Source organism: Gasterosteus aculeatus, chromosome X (genome assembly GCF_964276395.1).
Source record: "Gasterosteus aculeatus chromosome X, fGasAcu3.hap1.1, whole genome shotgun sequence".
In the NCBI taxonomy this organism is placed as follows: domain Eukaryota; kingdom Metazoa; phylum Chordata; class Actinopteri; order Perciformes; family Gasterosteidae; genus Gasterosteus; species Gasterosteus aculeatus.
This window is the reverse complement of record NC_135698.1, coordinates 19246602-19266326: the sequence shown is the minus strand read 5'-3', so window position 1 is coordinate 19266326 and position 19725 is coordinate 19246602. Positions and strand designations below refer to the sequence as shown.

At 41.5% G+C, this 19725-nt stretch overlaps 2 protein-coding genes and 1 long non-coding RNA gene across 3 annotated transcripts; 1 reads left to right on the top strand and 2 right to left on the bottom strand.

Annotated features, from left to right (window-relative positions):
- Positions 1 to 3031: 3031 nt before the first annotated feature.
- LOC144383796 (uncharacterized) lies at positions 3032 to 7492 on the bottom strand. The gene is made up of 2 exons (XR_013451243.1): positions 7361 to 7492; positions 3032 to 4860 (listed from the first exon to the last, which is right to left on the bottom strand). It is a non-coding gene; the product is annotated as an uncharacterized LOC144383796 (long non-coding RNA).
- Positions 7493 to 8656: 1164 nt separating this feature from the next.
- On the top strand, positions 8657 to 16415 carry smad3b (SMAD family member 3b). The gene is made up of 9 exons (XM_040162868.2): positions 8657 to 9232; positions 11136 to 11329; positions 11445 to 11579; positions 11816 to 11890; positions 11989 to 12039; positions 12905 to 13117; positions 13202 to 13339; positions 13483 to 13627; positions 14800 to 16415. The coding sequence occupies exons 1-9, from the start codon at positions 9030 to 9032 to the stop codon at positions 14921 to 14923; spliced, it is 1278 nt and encodes a 425-aa protein (XP_040018802.2). The 5' UTR covers positions 8657 to 9029; the 3' UTR covers positions 14924 to 16415.
- Positions 16416 to 16753: 338 nt separating this feature from the next.
- Positions 16754 to 19719, bottom strand: aagab (alpha and gamma adaptin binding protein). The gene is made up of 11 exons (XM_040162869.2): positions 19509 to 19719; positions 19222 to 19415; positions 18854 to 19044; positions 18659 to 18755; positions 18471 to 18560; positions 18291 to 18374; positions 18122 to 18201; positions 17844 to 17943; positions 17603 to 17707; positions 17430 to 17479; positions 16754 to 17292 (listed from the first exon to the last, which is right to left on the bottom strand). The coding sequence occupies exons 2-11, from the start codon at positions 19313 to 19315 to the stop codon at positions 17215 to 17217; spliced, it is 969 nt and encodes a 322-aa protein (XP_040018803.2). The 5' UTR covers positions 19316 to 19415; positions 19509 to 19719; the 3' UTR covers positions 16754 to 17214.
- Positions 19720 to 19725: the final 6 nt, after the last annotated feature.

Sequence of the window (19725 nt, the reverse complement as noted above, 5' to 3'; positions counted from 1 at the left end):
ATCCCGTTCCCTCTAACTTTGTCTTTGTCATCAGAAAGGAATTTATCTCCTTAGGACTCATTCCTCTTTGACATCTTGTAAAGTGCCCCTGGTTAAGTCATTGGACGTAATTGTGGGTTGATATGGATAATAATGTGACTATTGCACCATTCTATAAAACCCCCCCTCATTATTTTCAGTGTTTCCTTTTCTGTCTCCACCACTTGAATCTGCGTTTGTCTTCCTCCTGCTTGGTTTTTTTCTTCTCCTCCTGTTTCCATGTCGTCATGGTGATGGTGATGGCTGCCTGTTCCCACACTGACATGTGAGCAGTTGTCACGTGAAAGCTCGTCTACCTTCCCACGCCAACGTGTTCGCGTTCCACCTCACGCCATGGATGGAGAATGTCAACTTTATTATTTTGAGACACTTCAGGGGGGAAAATGACTCCACCCAGAGGTTATGTCATTTTACAACATCTTCTTAACATTTTACGGGCTTTTCAGAAATGACCAACGACTCCTCGAGGGCCACGTTGCGGAGTCCATGAAGGGTTTGTTGGACGGGCACGGAGAACGCACAGCTCGGGGCGTTTAAGTGTTGTGTCATGGTTGAACGTGGACGTCTGCTGGTGATTACAGGCCGTTTGTTTCTGTCAGAGCACAAAGCGTATAAGCCTCCTTTCTGCGGGGGAGATGAACTAGCGGAAGTTAACTAGATAAAAGGAGAAAAAGAGGCGCAGTCGTCAATGAAATACTTTGACGCTGAGACGTTCGGTGATTACCTTCACTGGAATGTGTTTCTACGAACGGCCCCCCAAAAAAAGCAACAAAAAAAAAAGCCTGTTTTTTCCCCCTCCCCGTGTGCGTGTTCCGTGCTCTCACGGACCACATTTTCCATTTGAACTTCCAGCCCTTGTATCCAAACTTGTCCTCTTTTTATTCTAACCCCTTGTTGTTTCCTTCCCTCTCACACACAAACACACGCACACACATAATAAACATGACCTGACTAATGCTTGTTCCTTGTCTAAAGAGCAGAGATAAAGACAGAGAGGAAAGTGGCGAGTGGTGCAACCCCCCCCTCCTCCACACACACACACACACACACACACACACACACACACACACTGCCCTCCTTTCCTCCCCTCTTGTCCTCCCCAAGGGGATCGGATGTTCTCAGCCGTTATAAGCAAGCAAAGCTAGCGGCCGGCAGACCGTCTGGCTCCAGAGCAGCACACAGACAATGGCAGACCTTCTGTCATGAGCTTTGCTTTCACCGAGTTCAGCCCAACGAGCCTGTGGGCCCGTGTGCGCACACACACACACACACACTTTCATCCTTGTCCACACGTACACATCTGAACACACTCGAGATAACTTACTTCATTCCTAACCTCTAGGCGACCGCGTCGCTCTCTTGTTTGCGTCGTCTGTGTTCGCGGCGTCACTCTCGCCGGGATTCGACGACCTCGCTCTCAAACTCCAGCCGCCGTTTGACCTCCTCGCTGACAGTATTTTAATAAGCTCCGTTCGTTATTTCACGTCGATGTCAATGTCAGCAGCCACTCTTAGAGTGAGCTGCACAGACCTCTCACCCCGTGCTATTGATGGTGTCTGTTCCACCCTTCATCAACACAGATGTAGACGCCAACTAATTCATGCAATTCAGTAGATGAAGTACTTTACTTGAGTAATTTCTTTTACACTTACTGCTTAACCTGTGAGAAGGAAATAATGTACTCCACAGCATTCATTTAAGTGGATCCATCACGTGGATATTTTCTAGATGTATCCATTTAAGACCCTCGCGGAAATAAGTATAATTTTGATATCGATTTAAGCTTCCAGTGATATTAAAATACAACGTTTTAATTCAAGCAACTTTTCTGCAACTGTGTTGCACAGGAGGAATGGCCGGACAGGAGAGAGAGGGGATGCTGGATGGACATGTCGTGTTTGGGGACGCAGCGGTCTGACGGCGTCCAGGAGATCCAACTTCTCGGAGTTATTCCAGCTGAGGCTGAAGCTGTTTGGGATGTCAAGGCCTCTCCTCTGTCCAGCATTTACCCCCTCCAGGACCCACCCTCCGTCGACTACCACCCCCGTAGTACCCAACGATACTACTCTCATGGTAAAATAGCGACAGGCACCACAACAGGTGTTCACAATCGCTTGTCTGTCCGCACAGGTTTCAGGGTGATTCATGAAGGAAGAGAGGAAATGAAGCATGACGGTTTACATGGTGTTTGAGACGCTGGCAAGGCCTGCACGGTGTGTGGTGCGAGAGGCACCTCTGAACAGTTAGGGACACTGTACACATGAACACTTGTAGAAACACACAGTGACGTACTTGTACTTGTAATTTTGTGTTTCTCGTCGCCTGTGAGAGGACGGGGGGGTCTGCCATAGTAACAAAAAAAAAAAAAGTCTGATAATGTGTACAGTATAAAAAGGAACACTTAGCGATCGGACAAAGAGGAGCGGATCACCCAGTCCTGTAATTTGGGAAGTCCGCTGTGCCATTTCCAGTAAAGCAAAAAACAGCTTTGTGCTCTAAAACTTTACCTTTTTATCCTCCCTCCCCTTGTGATGTTCCCACCGTGCTTTCTTATCGCATGCTTCCCTCCAACATCTCCTCCCCTTCCTCCTCACCCACGGCTGTTGTCATCGCTCCCTCTCTCTCTCTCTGAACGGGCCGCCCCGCGGATTACTGGGGCTTGGAGCTCGATCAGAAACATGTGTGGAGGCCTGGAGGAGGCTGATGGGAAGTCCTCCGTCAAGCGGCTCGCCCTCATTTATTCCAAAGAGCCCCAGCCAGTGGGGATCACAGAAACCTTTTGGATTTTTACAGGATATTATTTCCATTGAATGGATAAACAAGAAAAAGAAAAACATCTTACCCTAAAACTACTCCGTAAAATACAGGAGCCAGTTGGAAACCTAATCCCCCCCCCCGTCACACCAAAACACGGCAGTAAAGATGCATGGACTACGCATCATCAGATCAATGGCAATGTGTGACAATAGTAGATGCAGCGTTTGACAGAAAGGACACTTTGAATTGACTTTATTTGGAGGTTATTCAAACCTTTGTTACACTGCCACCTTGTGGACTTTTACTGTATTGACGGCACACATTTGCAGTGACATTTTAGTTTGAATGTTCACAATAAACTACTTGTTCCATTATTTCAAATGCTCCTACTTGAGAAAAAGTACAGAAGTATTATTTAAATATTTTGTTGAATATTGAAGTAAAAGTGAGTGTTGATTTGATCCTATCTGACATGTTTAAAAGGTTAATAACACTACTAGCTTGTAGTCTTACATTTCTCTTTTCTTTGTGGAGCAAACATAACTAATAGCTGTTTATTAACAATATTCACATAATATTATATTAGTCTTCATTGAAGAAGCAGCAGATTAAACATGTAGCAGAATAACCGCATTTGTATTCAGCCATTTCTGCCAAAGATGACAGTGTTAAATCAGTATCAAGGATCATGCAACAATAAACCAAAGAACACCATCACGTCTGGTCCACGTGGTCTAAATTGCATCCATTAAGTACAAGTTTGTAAAACCAAGTCTTTGTACTGACTACAAGAAGAAGTAGGAGAAATCACTGCAGAGTAATGCTGCTGGAGCAGGAAAATGTCTTAAAGGTCTCTCTCTCAGCTACCGAGTAGAGTCTGCGCTGCCTGAGAATGGGCCACAGAGGGAATGGAAAAATCCACGGCATTTAGCTAAAGCTATGTCATAAAGGCAGCACTAATGAGCCGGAGGTTTGAGGAGAGCGAGAGGAGGGGGAGGCGGGAGGAAATGGTTTACATATGGATTTGAAAGAGCACAGGCATCACAGCTATGTTGTGCATTTAATGCAAAGCATTCAAGCAAAGTCATTTTGGTGCACATGTCTCCTTCCCTCCTGCTGCTGCTGCCCCACCACTTTTATGTGGAACTGGCTTTTGCTTTTGAAACTTATACACTCATTCGTGTTGCAAAAGAGTAGGTTAGTTTATGGAATGCTAATACACTGAAGAGGATTGTATGCTTTTTTTTCATTTTGTAGCTATTCAAAATGTGACTTTCTTCTACACAATTAGGAGTGTGTCTCACTTAGAACAAGTATCTTTCTTTCCTCAGCTCTGAAACAAATTGTTGGTTGTTAAGCTGCTTCTTAAGCGCAAGCAAAGAACGGATTGACCAGAGGCAATGTGAAGATGCATCATAAATAAATAGGTGATTGCTGAGGACTACATGGTTTTCTTGTCCTTAGGGCACATTAAATCATCTTCATAGCAACATTGAACTTTGTCAAATGGATTATAAGATTGTTGCTTTATGTAGTTCTAGACTATAGTTCTCACATAATAATAGCACAGTTCAATTTGTTTCATATCGTACAGAAAAGAATGAAAAGCACAAGCAGAAAAAATAGAAAATCATGTATAATATTGAATATATGTTTACGGTAGAGATGTAGCCTCGGGGTCTTTAACAGAAATATGCTGTGATGGAGATGTCAAAATGTTTTTCTGGTTATATTTTAAAGACAAGTTTGTCTTTCGACTACCGCGTATCAATTGTTCGAAAACATACAAATAAAACGCCATCAAAGAGGAAAGTCTTAAGCTTTATGTTTAAAGAGCTGATTCCTGAAAGACCTGTTCTAACACGCGCTGTGTGGATGGACACAACAGGGGTTGGTTGCAGCAAAGAACACATATGATACAAACAAGGTTGCTGAGGGAGAGAACGGGTCTCTCTCCTGTCATCGCGAGGAATGTCTTTATCTACTTCTCCAAAGCACGGCCTCCTGTCATTCTGCTCAAGGTCACAACATCAGCAATAGGGGTTGGAAGAGTAGATCGCATCTCTGCAACACAAAGGCAACATTGTACTAAGATACAATTCAGTATATACAGCCCTTTCCTTATGAAACTAATACTTCTCTATTTATTTTTCTTGGAATATCAGAAACTATAGAGTACACAATAAAAAGCACTACGTTTACCTAATGTTCATGGACTATTGAATATCCCAGAATCCCTCATTTTTGTGAGGTTTCAAACAACTACTGTGGTTTTGTATACAATAAAAAAACAGTGTTTTGCAAGGATGCCGATTGTAAATACACTAATGAAAACACATTTTCCGGATACAGTAGAAGATAACAGTAAGTTAACAATCGCTCTCAAACTAATACTAATGAGAAGACATTATAGGGAGAGACCGAAAATAGTGATGAGTGGAATAAGAGCTCTCCAACGCCTGCAGCTCCCTGAAATAAGCAAGTTTTAATGTTCAAGAGTAATGCTTAATTATCCATACATGGCCATTTACGAGCATTTTGCCACAGGGCTTCGGCTTCACATTCCCCAGTCTAATAGAAGATGGCATTATTGCGTGCAGTCAGAATTATTCACTGCATTACCCACGATTCATAGCGTGTATTAAAGCAAGCAATTTCATGCACATGGATACAGTGGGTCTTAGCAGGGGAGCTCCTGATTGCTCTGAAGCTAATTTCACAATCATTAGTTTTGGTGATGGTGTGAGTGACAGAGTGTATTTAGGTTTCAGAAAATGACAAGTTCCACACGCTTTGGTGACGAAGTTGTTAAAAGGAAAGTCTGATCATTGCAACACTCTGTAATGCACTGCTGTGCGTTAAAATAAATCTGCTATGATTTCCAAAAACGTTCTTTTCCAAACACAAAAAAGTACAAATCAACGATAAATGATTATATTATCTGATGCTTATCACTTATTATTTAAATGTCCACCCATGAAATAGTCACAGAGGGAGAGACACTTTGTAGATTTAGGGCCAAGGGCTTGGAGTTCAGGGTAAACAGAAAACCATTTTAGCCTGCAGGTAAAATGAATGAATCATGGCTAAGTGCTGCATTCCATCCATATGTAAGATGAGCAAATATTTTGAAAAACCTCCGAATCCACTTATTGCCGTTATGGGCCATTGTTCACAAAACCATTGTAAATTGTGTTTATGGACTAGAATATAAATCAATGAATATATAACTACAGAGTCCTACCAAATGTCTAGACACACACGTTTTGTTGCTGTATCAAGGTACTAGTGTTCAGGTTTATATCGATAATCCCAAATATAAATAATCAACCCATAGAAAAGTATATATAATTATTGATTAGGGTTATAAAGAAATAATCAACAAATGTAATGTAATTAATAAAATAAACTTTCTCTATAATAAATAATTCTGCTCTACTAATAAGTATATTTTGATATTTTAGCACACATGGTAGATGAATAGATAGATAGATGGGAAGGAAGAAAGGAACCAGCTGGCGTCTTGGTCCATGACTGTTACATGATGTAATACTAGCTTTTAGCCAGTAGGTGACAATATGGTATCTATTTTGCTAATGCTTGTATTTCAGCCACAACGTACGTTTCACAGATTCATTGCAATTTTGCTGAATAAATCGGTAATATTCTAGATAATAATCATTGCAGAGCAACACTGCATGTGCACAGGGTGTAAATGTTAATAGTAAGTTATTAATAAGGCAAAAGGCATTAACAATAGGGCATGTCATTGATTAATAAATCATTTACTAATCTTTTAGAAGCCATGTGAAAGCATTTGGGTAAGCGATTACTGTTATCTGGTAATAATACATTTGGGGATGTTAATAATCCAATAGTAACATCTGACAATATATTTGTATAATTCTCACCCTCTAATAATGGCATGTGTAAATGTTAATGTTACGTGGTCAATAAATGGCTTTTATTCCATATGCTCTGCCAATATTTCCCAGATGTCTATCTTAGTTCAATGAGTGTCAGCAAAAAACAGCCCAAATCAACATCTACAGGTGAGAAGATTACGGCATCGCACATGCATTAACCTGTGAGACAAATGCAGGAGATAAAGAAAGCAACAAGGTTCATCGTCTGTATGAGTCTGAAGCTATTGTGGGTGTTTTGGTTCAGCCAAGAGGGAGGGAGGTCACTACTGTACCAGGGTCAGAGGGGCCACTGTCTGTGGAGAGATTGGTGGGTGCAGGCAATAACTTGTAACTTGCCGTGTGAAAGGAGCTTAAAAAGGAGGCAGAGATTGCAGGAACCGGACCCCACCCGTTTAGCGCTGTGCAGAACGACCACGTCTGGTTCTAACACACTGCAATTAGCTGCTGAGGCAATTACTGGTTTGTGGAGCTCCAATTTCTTTTAATCATACAGTTCTGTAAGCTATAATTTATCTATAGAGATAGTGTTGATAGCAAAACTCTGGCATTTTTAAGCTTTAGTTAAGATTTTGGTAATCTCATAACACTTAAAATGTCAGTTCAATTCGACAATATGGACACACAAAAGGCATATTTACTCTAATTGCCACTCCATCCTTGTCTAAGCAATGTTGTGACAGCAGCCCAGCTGATCAGGCCTCTTCTCCGTATCCTGCCTGTTTCCCACGTAGCTCCTGAGTGGTCAATCACAATGCCTTTGTTATCCATCAGATTGTCTGCAGTCATTGCTTATTCACAGACGTCGTGCCTTTTGTCCAAAATGATTCTTCTCCTGCTTGTTGTAGCCCATCTGTCCAGCAGTCTGACAAATACAAGGCCCCCATCCCTTTCTCTCTCTCTCTCATTCACAAAGACACAGACACACAGACACACACACACACACAGGCCAGCTGTCCAGCTTGTGTCCTGCGGCAGTAAAAGGCGATGGCCCTGAAGCATCAGAGAACATGATGAAGAAAGATCGCCCGCCTGCTTTCTATACCAAATACACGTTTAACATTTCAGATCAATGTTATCAACAGTATGAGCAAGATAAACTCTTGGTAAAACAACCTTGGTAATGAGTCATAAGAAATAACTTAGACTTTCAATTGTCAGTTGACTGACAAACAGATTATATCAACAGGGAATACTTTTGGACATAAATACTATTTTGCGTATAATGTGAAATTTTTACATAATCTTTCATGACTTTTTATTTCTGACATTGTTTGACATAATATCTAACTGTTGTACCAAGAGCCAAGTGTCCTTTTATAATATTTTCAAGTTACATTGCCAAGATTGCTTGAATATTTATTTAAAGGAGACAATGCCAAATACTTGGTTAAAAATAGGTACCAGTCATTGATAGAGTTTATATATAGAGACAAGGAAAGAGGCTGGTTCTGGATGGAGATATTTATAGCACAGGAACACGGATGTTTACTGGAGGCATCAGCCATGAGATGCACTTATTAATAACACCCTTAAACCCCAAGTAGGATACAACTGATATCAAAGTCACCTCCCTCGTCCATGTCTGGAAAGATGCATCAGTGGTGAAATCAAATCGCTTTCATGACAGGATGAAAGGGATTACTCTTCAGGGGTCTTCTATTCATGGACCCAGTAAATGCAAGTATTGGATCACTTTTCAGCGATGGCATATCTCAGATGGCAATCTATTGACTCCTGTGTTTGACATAAGTTTAATTCATGCAAGTTAAGAGGACACATTCCTTTTGAAAATGTAAACATAGGCCTAAGAGATCTGAATTGATAATGAAATGACCATAATCCAAAAGGTGCAAGAAGTTAATCAAAGAGAGCTTAAATCACTGCTTTACAGTTTAGTTGATTTACCCTAAACTGAAAATGTTTAAATAGGTGCTGGTATTGTATTGGGTAGAACAATAGTTACTGTCCGCTTTACGCTGTCAGTTGATGCAGGTGGAGGACAGAGCAGCTGACTGAGGAGCAGGAGGAGGGGCAGAAAGACAGCCGGGCTGACGGAGGAGCTGCTCCACCACTCGGGCGATCTGATTTGACTTGCGACGCGAGCCGCTGCCGCCGCCGCCGCCGCCGCTGCTGCTGCTGAGTCCGCGGGCAGCGACCAGCCACTCGTCCGCCTGGGAGTTTATCCAGCGAAGCTAGCTGGCTAACTTGACGAGAAACTGCGTTAACTGCTACGTTAATGTTAGCAATTCTGGGAACCAAGTCCATGTACTGCAGCTAATTTTCGACCGGGTGAATTGAATTTAAAAAATGTCTATATTACCGTTTACACCTCCAATCGTGAAGAGGCTTCTTGGCTGGAAGAAGGGAGAGCAGAACGGGCAAGAGGAGAAATGGTGCGAGAAGGCTGTCAAAAGTCTTGTGAAGAAGTTGAAAAAGACTGGACAGTTGGACGAGTTGGAAAAAGCCATCACAACACAGAATGTCCACACGAAATGCATAACCATACCCAGGTAACAACACAAATGGCTAACTGGCGTTAGCTTTCTGCGTAGTTGGCTAACGTTAAAGGCTGACTATAACGTTAGCTTATGTTCGCTAAGTAGCTTGCTAGTTAATTGTGCTAATATTAGAAGCGTTGTGATTTTGTCTGTCTAGACATTTTCTCTGTTTGCTTATCAATGTTAATGTTGACCGGTCCATTACCAAAACATAATTGAAGACATAAAAGGTGTTATCTGCAGTGTTTTAAAAATGCTTTTATACTTTGCTTTAGTAGCTACATTTAAGCTAACCCAATCCTACATGGCAACAAGCGAACTTGCTTTTCAGCCTAACGTTACATTTTACACTATGATATATAAACGGGTAACAATTGGCATTGTACCAGTCTCAACTACTAAAACGTTACATATAATAACGTCAAATGTAAGCGGACGACATTTCGATTTGTGCCAATACCCCACATTAAGGCAGGTCGTCACATAACGTTAACCTATACTATCAAGTCAAGCAATATCATCATGCAACTTGGATCTCTCAAATTGCCTGAGCAACTTTTAAAATAATGTCTTTTAAGCACGTTTCGCCTGTTCACATGCCTGCGGTACATTCGGTGCTACGCAAACTAATATGTCCACAGTTCACACGTGTGGTGAATATCAGAAGAGGTGGTTTGGCAAAGCAGTTCTGTGACTCCGAGGATGTTTAGGCTGGAGTGTGAGTGTGTGTGTGTGTGTGTGTGTGTGTGTGTGTGTGTGTGTGTGTGTAGTCTGGGAGAACTGGAACCAGGGCTCAGCTTGGGATTCCCCATATGGGATACCCAGTAACTACTACAAGATGAGGTTGAGTTTTGGGGGAGTGCTGCAGAACTGTGCACGCAAACTGATGCATTCTCAGTAGCCTGAATGAGTCAAACATGTTGATTTAAAATCTTTTCACTTGGGTGGATGTTTAACCCAAATAATGTGCAGTCTAAGTACCATAGCTCTTTTCATGTCCTTTTAGATCTTTTAATTGTTAAGCATCTTTCAAAGCTTTTCTTTCCCCATGAAGTATTGAAGCAGCAAATTAAACTGACAGTCACTTATCATGCTGTGTGTAGAAGAGGGTGTTCACCTACATTAAAAACCTTCTCTCAGTTCATGGGAATTTGCTCTGGGCTCTAGGGAGGGCGTGGGCCACTGTTTTGAACTCTGGGGGTTTAGAGGCTGTAGGTTTATAGAATAACAGCTGTCTAGCTACTTGTTGGGGATGCAGAGAATCTGTGTGGTATGCGTAGTGAAAACATCAGGCTACCAGCTAAACTGTGTTGTTACCAGTCTTCGTGTGTGTGTGTGTGTGTGTGTGTGTGTGTGTGTGTGTAGGAACTTTGCAGTACACACTTTTTTTTATTGTGTAACGTCATAAATGCTGGCTGATGTTGGCCGTGAGACCAACGTCTTTAACAGAAAGTGTTTTTCTCCCACTCTGGAACGTTGAAGGATAAGAAGTCCTGTTTTGAGATCCATCTAAATGCCTGGCTGGCTTCTCTACTCATCATTTCTTGTGTGACATTACTTAGACCGAAGACTTTGTAGCCAGCTTTTTGTTTGTTGCCTGAAATGAGTATTTATTTAGTGGGTCATTATTAGTTCCATAACTGGTGCTATTGTGTGGGAAGGACTGAGGGATAGGTTGGCACAATACACATACACTATACACTCTTGAATGATGAAAAAGCACATTGTGGATGTTAGTCAAATGCTTTGATGTTTTGCCTTTGGTAAATGTTAATCTACACTGAACAAGCAAATATGTTAAAGGTTGTGTCTTATGATTCAATGTCTTGATCTCAACAAAAGCCAGAGCATGGAGCGAAGAGTCATTGATTGAAACTCCATGTACCACTACAGCCTTTTCGGTGGTGTCTTTCAGATCTTTAGATGGCCGTCTTCAGGTCTCTCACAGGAAAGGTCTTCCTCATGTCATTTACTGTCGCCTGTGGCGCTGGCCGGACCTGCAGTCCCACCACGAGCTGAGGGCCGTCGACCACTGTGAGTTTGCCTTCCACACGAAGAAGGATGAAGTCTGCGTCAACCCCTACCACTACCAGAGGGTGGAGACGCCAAGTGGGTGCATTTAATTGCTACATGATCCAAATGACTGTATTTAGGATAATGCGTTTGCCACAGTGTATACAGAACTGAACTTATATTTAATGAAAGTATCTGTGTGTCTCTCCAGCTTTACCTCCTGTTCTGGTGCCGCGGCATACAGATATCCCCGCGGAGTTTCCCCCGTTGGATGACTACAGTCCATCCATCCCAGAGAACACCAACTTTCCCGCTGACATTGAGCCCCAGAGTAACTATATTCCTGGTGAGAAAAATTATTTTTCGCGGTTTGGTTTGGTTTAATTTGGAAAGGACTGTCTGGTTAGTGTCACAACATTTCAGACAACGGTGAACTTGACTGTATGAGAATGCTGGTTTAATTGATGTTTTACTGACAAATAGCTGTAAAGCATTCATTCTTCAAAAACCTGTTTCAGCAATGGAAAACGTGTCAAACCTTTTGAAATTGTTCTTAAGCTTGTCTGTGTTTGGATGTTTTAGAAACTCCCCCACCAGGGTATCTGAGTGAGGATGGTGAGACAAATGATCACCACCTCAACCACAGCATGGACACAGGTGAGTCACATCAAAGTACACACAATTCAAGCCCGTGCTATTCTAATTATGCCTTATCTGGATCATAAACCCAAACTTCTATTACCACTCTATTCCAGGTTCACCCAGCCTGTCACCCAACCCTGTGTCACCCGCCAACAGTAATCTTGGTAAGTAAAAACCAAGAGGGGGGACTTTACTTTACAGAGCATATCATTTCTAATGTGCACTTATCTGGTTTGTAGCAATTACTTGGTGTAAGGTATCTTACTGATTATGACCCGGCCTGACCTCGCATAGCGTCCGCGTTCATTTTCGCAGCCTTAAAAATGACACATTCAGTCATTTACTATTGTACACATGTTTCTATCATATATATATATATATATATATATATATGACAGATCAAAAAATCAGTAAACCAGAAGTGACCAATCTCTTAATTTGTATGTATATAGCCCAATATCAAAAATGTGCTACAGGCGGTTTTGCAATCTTCCCAACATACCGGCGTGCTCTGTTCTCGGACCCTAGAATCGGATAAGGAAAAACTTCCTGTTATTTATGAGCAATATTCAGGAGCAATGGTCTACGTCTGGGAGGCTTGGCCTCGGGGCAGTCACGGAGTAAGTGTGGTGTGAATGGAGCCTTTGTCTTTGGTCTGTCCTTGTGTCTGGATAAGCCAGCAACAGGCAGCTCAAGGTAGTGCAATAATAATATCCGGTTGCCAGGGCATCCTATCTATGTGGGAAGCCACCAGGAGGTCATGGTCAAAAAGAAGAAGACGGAGAGAAAAAAAAAAAGTATGTCATGGCCATTCCTGGCTGGGGCCACGAGGGTCATGGGAAAGAGCTTTTGAAAGGAAATCAAAGGCAAACTTCCTCAGCGGAGTGCATTTTCACAATCAAATGGTTGTTTTACAACAAAGCAGTGCCTGTTCCCATGTTTTTCTAAAGGAGTTTTCTCATTGATCCAACTGAAACTTGCATCTCAGCTAATGCTGCTCCATCCAACCCCCACCCGTTGCTCACGCAGACTTACAACCTGTGACATACTGCGAGTCTGCCTTCTGGTGCTCCATCTCCTACTACGAGCTGAACCAACGCGTAGGAGAGACCTTCCACGCCTCCCAGCCCTCCCTCACTGTCGACGGATTCACGGACCCATCCAACTCTGAACGCTTCTGCCTGGGCTTGCTGTCCAACGTCAACCGCAACTCCGCGGTAGAGCTCACACGCAGACACATAGGTACTCATTTTATTTCATAAGCTCTGATCCAAGTCGACTGTTCTACTCGCACTTGCCATAGTCGACAGATTTCTCCTTTTCCAGGGCGGGGCGTGAGGTTGTACTACATCGGAGGAGAGGTGTTCGCCGAGTGTCTCAGTGACAGTGCCATCTTTGTTCAGAGTCCTAACTGCAACCAGCGCTACGGATGGCATCCGGCCACTGTCTGCAAAATACCTCCAGGTTAGCATCGGAGGCTACACACGCATACATGAAGCAACCAGGGGTAAAATAACCCGCACACAACTGAGATCTGATGCTCCGTCAATACTGAAATCTACTTCCTCAGTGCTTCTCCTTATGATAATAAAACATTTTTTTCGCAGGCTGCAACCTGAAGATCTTCAACAACCAGGAGTTTGCTGCTCTCCTCGCCCAGTCAGTCAACCGGGGCTTTGAGGCCGTCTACCAGCTCACCAGAATGTGCACCATTCGCATGAGTTTTGTCAAGGGTTGGGGAGCAGAGTACAGGTAAAGCAGTACATTTCAAACTAATTAAGACCATTACAAATATATCCCATTCAATGGATTTCTGACATTAACATGTGTTTATATAAAAGTTGGCAAAGTGTGTAAGGCAATAGAGGTCAACCAGAGAATGTTCAAATGATTGTGATTAACTGATACAAATATATGATCTGCTCGCTTAAGATGCCGTAATGGAACGATACAGAATTCAACAAAAGACGTAAATGTTGGGATGCTCACATTTAGAACACAAATGTGTAAGTGCTTCAAAATGTGAGGGGTTGGATGTTTATGGTCAGAATCATTTGTGTCAGTTTTGGTGGTTAGAAGAGTGTCGTGCAGGCTTGGAAAGGAGAAAGCAGGTCACTGGGGGAGGGTGCTAGTGTGAGTCGGCAAGATAGGGTTGAGTAACAGGAAGAATGCGGCAAGCATGTGTCTGCTAGGGGGACGTGAAGTGGGAGGTGAACACATTTCAGACACCCTTTGCAAAGGGGATTCCCACTGGTGTTACATCTCTGGCACCAAAGACCTTGGAGGAAAAAATCTTTGACTTAAAAACTTAAATCACTACAGAAAAGGCCGGTAGAGTTGGCTTCAGTTTGTTTCTAATAAAGAAAGGCAGACTGTATCTTTGCACTTACTAAAATCAAGAACACAATCTCACTCAAACCTTTTGGGGGAAGAACAATATATAGGGATGTAACGGGAGCAAATTCAGCAGTGGACTTTGAAATGGAGAGGCTGATTGATCAATTTAAACAAATCAAGTCACGTCCATCACTCCAAATCGAGAGGGGCCGCTTGTTTCCCCGGGTCAATATTTAGAGATCCGCTCTGTGCTTTGAGGACCAAGCTGGCTCATTCCGCGGCCGAGGACGATACAGGAACTAGTGACACCTGAATTCCTGGGTTCTTACTTGCTTATGAATCTGTTCTGTTGTCTGCTCTGTTGTCTCTTTTGACTGCATGTTTTATTTTGTGAATTTTCTTCTAAGTTTGTTTATTTTGAATGCAGTACCTCCACCTGACACTGTGTAATTAAACACAGAAAAGTGTCATTGTTAATTGTGGCTTGCAATGAAAAACGACTCTGTAAATTGTGTGGTACTCTGAAGTAGTGCGACAAGCTCTAGCAATGACCAACCGTGCTGCTTCTTCCTCTCTGTACCCTGCAGACGTCAGACAGTGACCAGCACCCCCTGCTGGATAGAACTGCATCTCAATGGCCCTTTGCAGTGGCTGGACAAGGTTCTCACCCAGATGGGCTCTCCCAGCATCCACTGCTCCAGTGTGTCCTAGGAGCAGAACCGCTACCCCTTCGCATCCACAAACCACATAGGACAAGTCAAGCATCCCATGGTGATGAGATACTAGCCATCAGATCGAAAGATCCCTCGCCGTCTCTAACATTTCAAATCCCCAGCACTTTCCTTACTACCATTTAGTGTCTCCGTTTGATGGTTATTTAAGGACCTTTACATGGTTTTGTTTTTCATTTGGTAAACGGGCAGCCACAGGGTATTTGCAATAGGTTTCAAAAGGTTAATCACATTTCCTTCTCTATTCATTTAGACATCATGTCTGCTCAGTGCTGTGCTTTTTTATATTGAAATGTTTGTTTGATTTGAAATTGTCAGTTTCAGGTTATAACTAACTTTTAACATATTTCAAACTCATTTTGATTCTGTGAATTAGCTCGAATATGTTGTCATTGTTGGTGTTTTAGTGTCCTTGTACCTTGTCCCATTAGGAGGAATTAGGAGGCTTATTTATCAACTAAACCATAAATTATTGACAAATTAAATATAGTAATGATTAAATAGACAATTTGTTATTAATATCTTAAGTACAATGTACTAGCCCCATTGAGAGAGATATATTTAAATTATATGATTGATCATGTGATTTGTATTTGTAATTGTAATGTAATATTCAGTTTAAAAAATGTAATTTTTAAACTGAATATAGACATCAGCACCATTGTTTCTTGAGAAGAACACTTTTATGAAAACTACTTTGCTCAGTGAAAGACATTTTCTAAGTTATTTTTGCATACTGTCCTATGTGGGAATATTTTTTTTATTGCCTCAAAATGATTGAACATAAATATTTATAGCTTGTGACTTCTCGTAGTCGTGCAGTGCTTGAAACAGTTGAGCCAACTGGCCTCTGGCGTGAGTGGATTCACAAAAAGACTCTTATTGATCCTTAAAAGCAGGCTTTTTAAACACGGGTCAGTGTAAGCGTTACATAGAACTACTGTTCCAGCTATTTTCATAGGGACAAAAGGTCTGAACAATCCTAGTGAACAGGTTGAATTCAGGACCCCGTGTGACTTTAGTGTGAAGCGTACTGACTAGCGGTAACCATGGCAGTGGGTAAATAATGCACTTAGTTGATTAGTGTGATGCTTTAGATCTGGTATGGTTTGTCTAGTAAATACTATATATTACATGTACCTTGCTACAATATAAGGCCTGTGTTATATGCTCGCTGTCCTTTTTCATTGAAGGTGCCTTGTTCATCTTGCACTTATGTAAGACTGAGTCACCATGGAATCTATTAAACTCTTACAAGGTGCTAAATGGAAATAATGTGTACTACAGTATGTTGGGTATAGTTGCTAGTTCTTTATTTCATTGCTTGTTTTACTTTTGGGATTTTTTTTCCTCAAAGGACCTTTGTTATTGATGAATATATTGGGAACTGAGAAATTATTTCAAGTAATTTTTAAAATCATGATTAATACAGTGACAGAAAAATAAAATCCATATAAATGAAAGCAGTCCAATACTACTGTCCTGTAATGTTCTTTGTTCAACTGTAAGACGTCAACCCAAGGGCAACAATGGTATTTTGTTGGACTGGAAAATCGTAAACTGTTTTTAATTCTGCTTCTCCATAAATGTAAATACATAATATCAAACACTCCAGTAAGCTGGTCAATACAGTACCACAATAGATCATTCTATTTATTGCAGAGATGATCTATTGCAGCATACCAGTGTTTCTTTTTTCTGGTCTGCATTTCTTTCTTAATAAGCAATAAGCAGACGGCCTGTATGTCTTTGTAGTGCAACAGACTTAACAAATTGTCTGTAGTTAACAAATCACACACAAAGGAGCATATAAAATGAAATCACAAGTCTTTATGTTGATTCAACAGAATATGCATTAAACATCTTACAACTCTTACAGGGATAAGACACATTATGTCACTTGCAAATGTATGTGACAAGTGTACCATTGTATAATGGACTTAAATTGAAGCCCACGTTACATTACTTATGTTTTTCCACCCGCACCACCATGTATTAAGTTTTACTCTGGGCTCATAGCAAAGCAAGCGACCCGGGGGGGGAATCACTAATCTCCCCAATTCAAATACGCAAATGCTTCTCACAATTTCCGAGTATCACAATTATTTCAATTTAAGAATCAAAAGTGTCTAAATAGGACTACGCCAAATGTACCACCTGTAAGCGTTCACACCTTTCAGGTGAAACACGTCCACGAGTGCCGGATCATATGAGCGCTCTAGGAAGGGAGGAGGACCAGGAGAAAAGGGACTGAGTTACAGGTCTGTGCTTTTAGCTTTCCTCTCCTGACGATAACCCGTCTATCTCATCGTCATCACCACCAATGGCCGTCCAAAACGCCTTTGCTACCTGGAAAGCAGATTCAGTGTAACCACTTGGTGCAAGACTACGAACGGTTATTTGAAATAATGTCATGACACAATTTTAATGTTAAGCAGATTTTATGAGAATCACACTCAGTCTTTGTGTCTTGTACAGTTGCTTACCTTCTCTGCATGAACCTTTCTCTCCTCATGAGGTAAGGAGGAAGCTTTGTCTGCAATTTGAAAATCAGAAAACAACAAATGACAGCCGTCGTTCGGTAACTTGACCCACACACATACTGTAAGTTTAAAAGATGGAAAAACAGTTGTGTGGTCCCTTTCCATTCCCCAATTACCTTTCATCTCTTTTAATTTAGTAAAAAGACGTTCAAAGTTATCCACATCTGCATCTCCAGCTGTGAGATTAGCGAGTTCCCGGATGTCCAAATCAGTCAATGCGTCTGAATGAATAAACACAAGTGAACATTAAATGTTGCCTTCGATCATCGGGATATTATTTTTGTTCTGGGTATTCATTCTTTATCCGTTATTGTCAACAAAAAAAAAAAACAGTTCTATCAGGGGTCGTTGACTTACCAACAACTGTGTCCGCCTGGGTCTCTGTGGTGGCGCTACTTTCTGTGTGCTCAGTCTCCTCACTGACACGCGACCCCTCGATTGGCAAACTGGAGGACGGCTACAGACACAGAGCTAGGCTTAGCATGCTCATCTAACACTGGCACATTTAAAATCCTAACTAAAAGAAAATAGATGGATGACACGAGATAAAGAAGTTCGAAAATATCAAACAAAACTGTAAATTGAGTTACGATTTAAGTAAATAATTGAATTATTACAAATAAATTGCCACTAACCTGTGGATCTTGACAGCTGTGTGGGTTGTTGTGTCTGGCAGCTACTAAACTGCTCATCAGACCGAAGCCCTGATTGTGTCCTATCAGGGAGAAGTAGACCCTGTCACATAACTCTCATACAGAGCTAAATTCAATAGAATAGGTAAATGTATAATTGACGTCATCTCACCGTCCTTCATCTCCATACTGGTCCACACGTTGGCATTGAGAGCCTGGACAATTCTTTTGACTCCTGTGGATTCTGGAAAGTCATCTGTTAAAGCAACAAAGACCACATAAATGAGTAGAAAACAATACGTAGTAAAAGTAATTTAGAGCCATTTAAATTTCTGCTTTCCGTAAAACTCACCATCCTCGTCTGGCAACTCCTGTGGATTGAGCTCCACAAGCTCGAAAGCATGAGACAGACACCATTGTTGGGCTTCATGTCTGGTGATCCCTTGAAAATAAATGTCAGGTGCCAAATTATACTCTTCGATATTGTAATCAAGTGATTTATGCAAGCTAACGGACATCATTAACAGCTGGGGAACTAACCATCTCCACAGACTCTATCGCACACCAGAATTAACACTTCTGGGGCAAGATCTTCCACTACTGATATCCAAGGAAGTAGCTTTTCCAGACCATCCTTCTGCAAAGCCCATGCACATACAACAGATGTTATAAATGTATCACACAATGCATCATTGTTGGGATTCGCAAACTACAGCATATTTTTACGTCACGTACCACTGTACTGTCAAAATAAGCGATAAAAGCCTGCATGGACTGGGCGATCTCCGATGACATTTGAAAAGTGCTTGACACAACGCATAGCCTCACATCCGCCGTATAATATTTGTTGTTGATGGTCCATGGATACCAGGCTACCGTTTCTTCTCGTTTGATCGGCTCCGGCAAAGTCTTCGAACTGAGGATCTCTGGAGAACGAAGACATTCGTTATGAAACACAGATTAAAATAAGAGAAACATGATGTTGTCGACCAGTATTAACGATATAGACGCGATAGCATGTCACCTGTTGTGCTAATAGTAAGTTAGCTTTGCTCAGTTAGCCTGTTTGTCAAATAGTGGACGTTGAGCCCAGCTAAACTTACGTTTAATCAGCTCTTCTTCTTTAAAACCACCGTCACAGCTTGTGATGAGCACACATGGAATAGGAATCTCCGTTTCATCCTCTGTACTTGACATTTTTATTCTAAATGGGACAAGCTTCTTCACCAGCTAGCTTGATTTGACGTTGATGACCTTTCAACTCAGAGCCGCGTCTTCCGGTGCAGCGTTGCTTACCCTGAAAGTGAAGAAAACATTCTTTTTTTTTTAAATAACACCATTCGATTTATTTATGTGCGTTTCCACTAGGTGACATATTGTCGTAACATACCTTAACTTAAGATACAAAAATAGAATTTGTGAATACGTCAACATTGACATTAAAAGCACTTCCTGCACCAAACCCTTTCAGAGTAAAGGCTATTTGAATGCCTCAAATTATTCTTTCAATCAAATAGCAAAGCATCTTCCCAAAACCCCTACTAATACATTTTGAACGTTATTATATGATGGCGTTGTAATGAGATTACATTTGTAGCTTCGTTTTT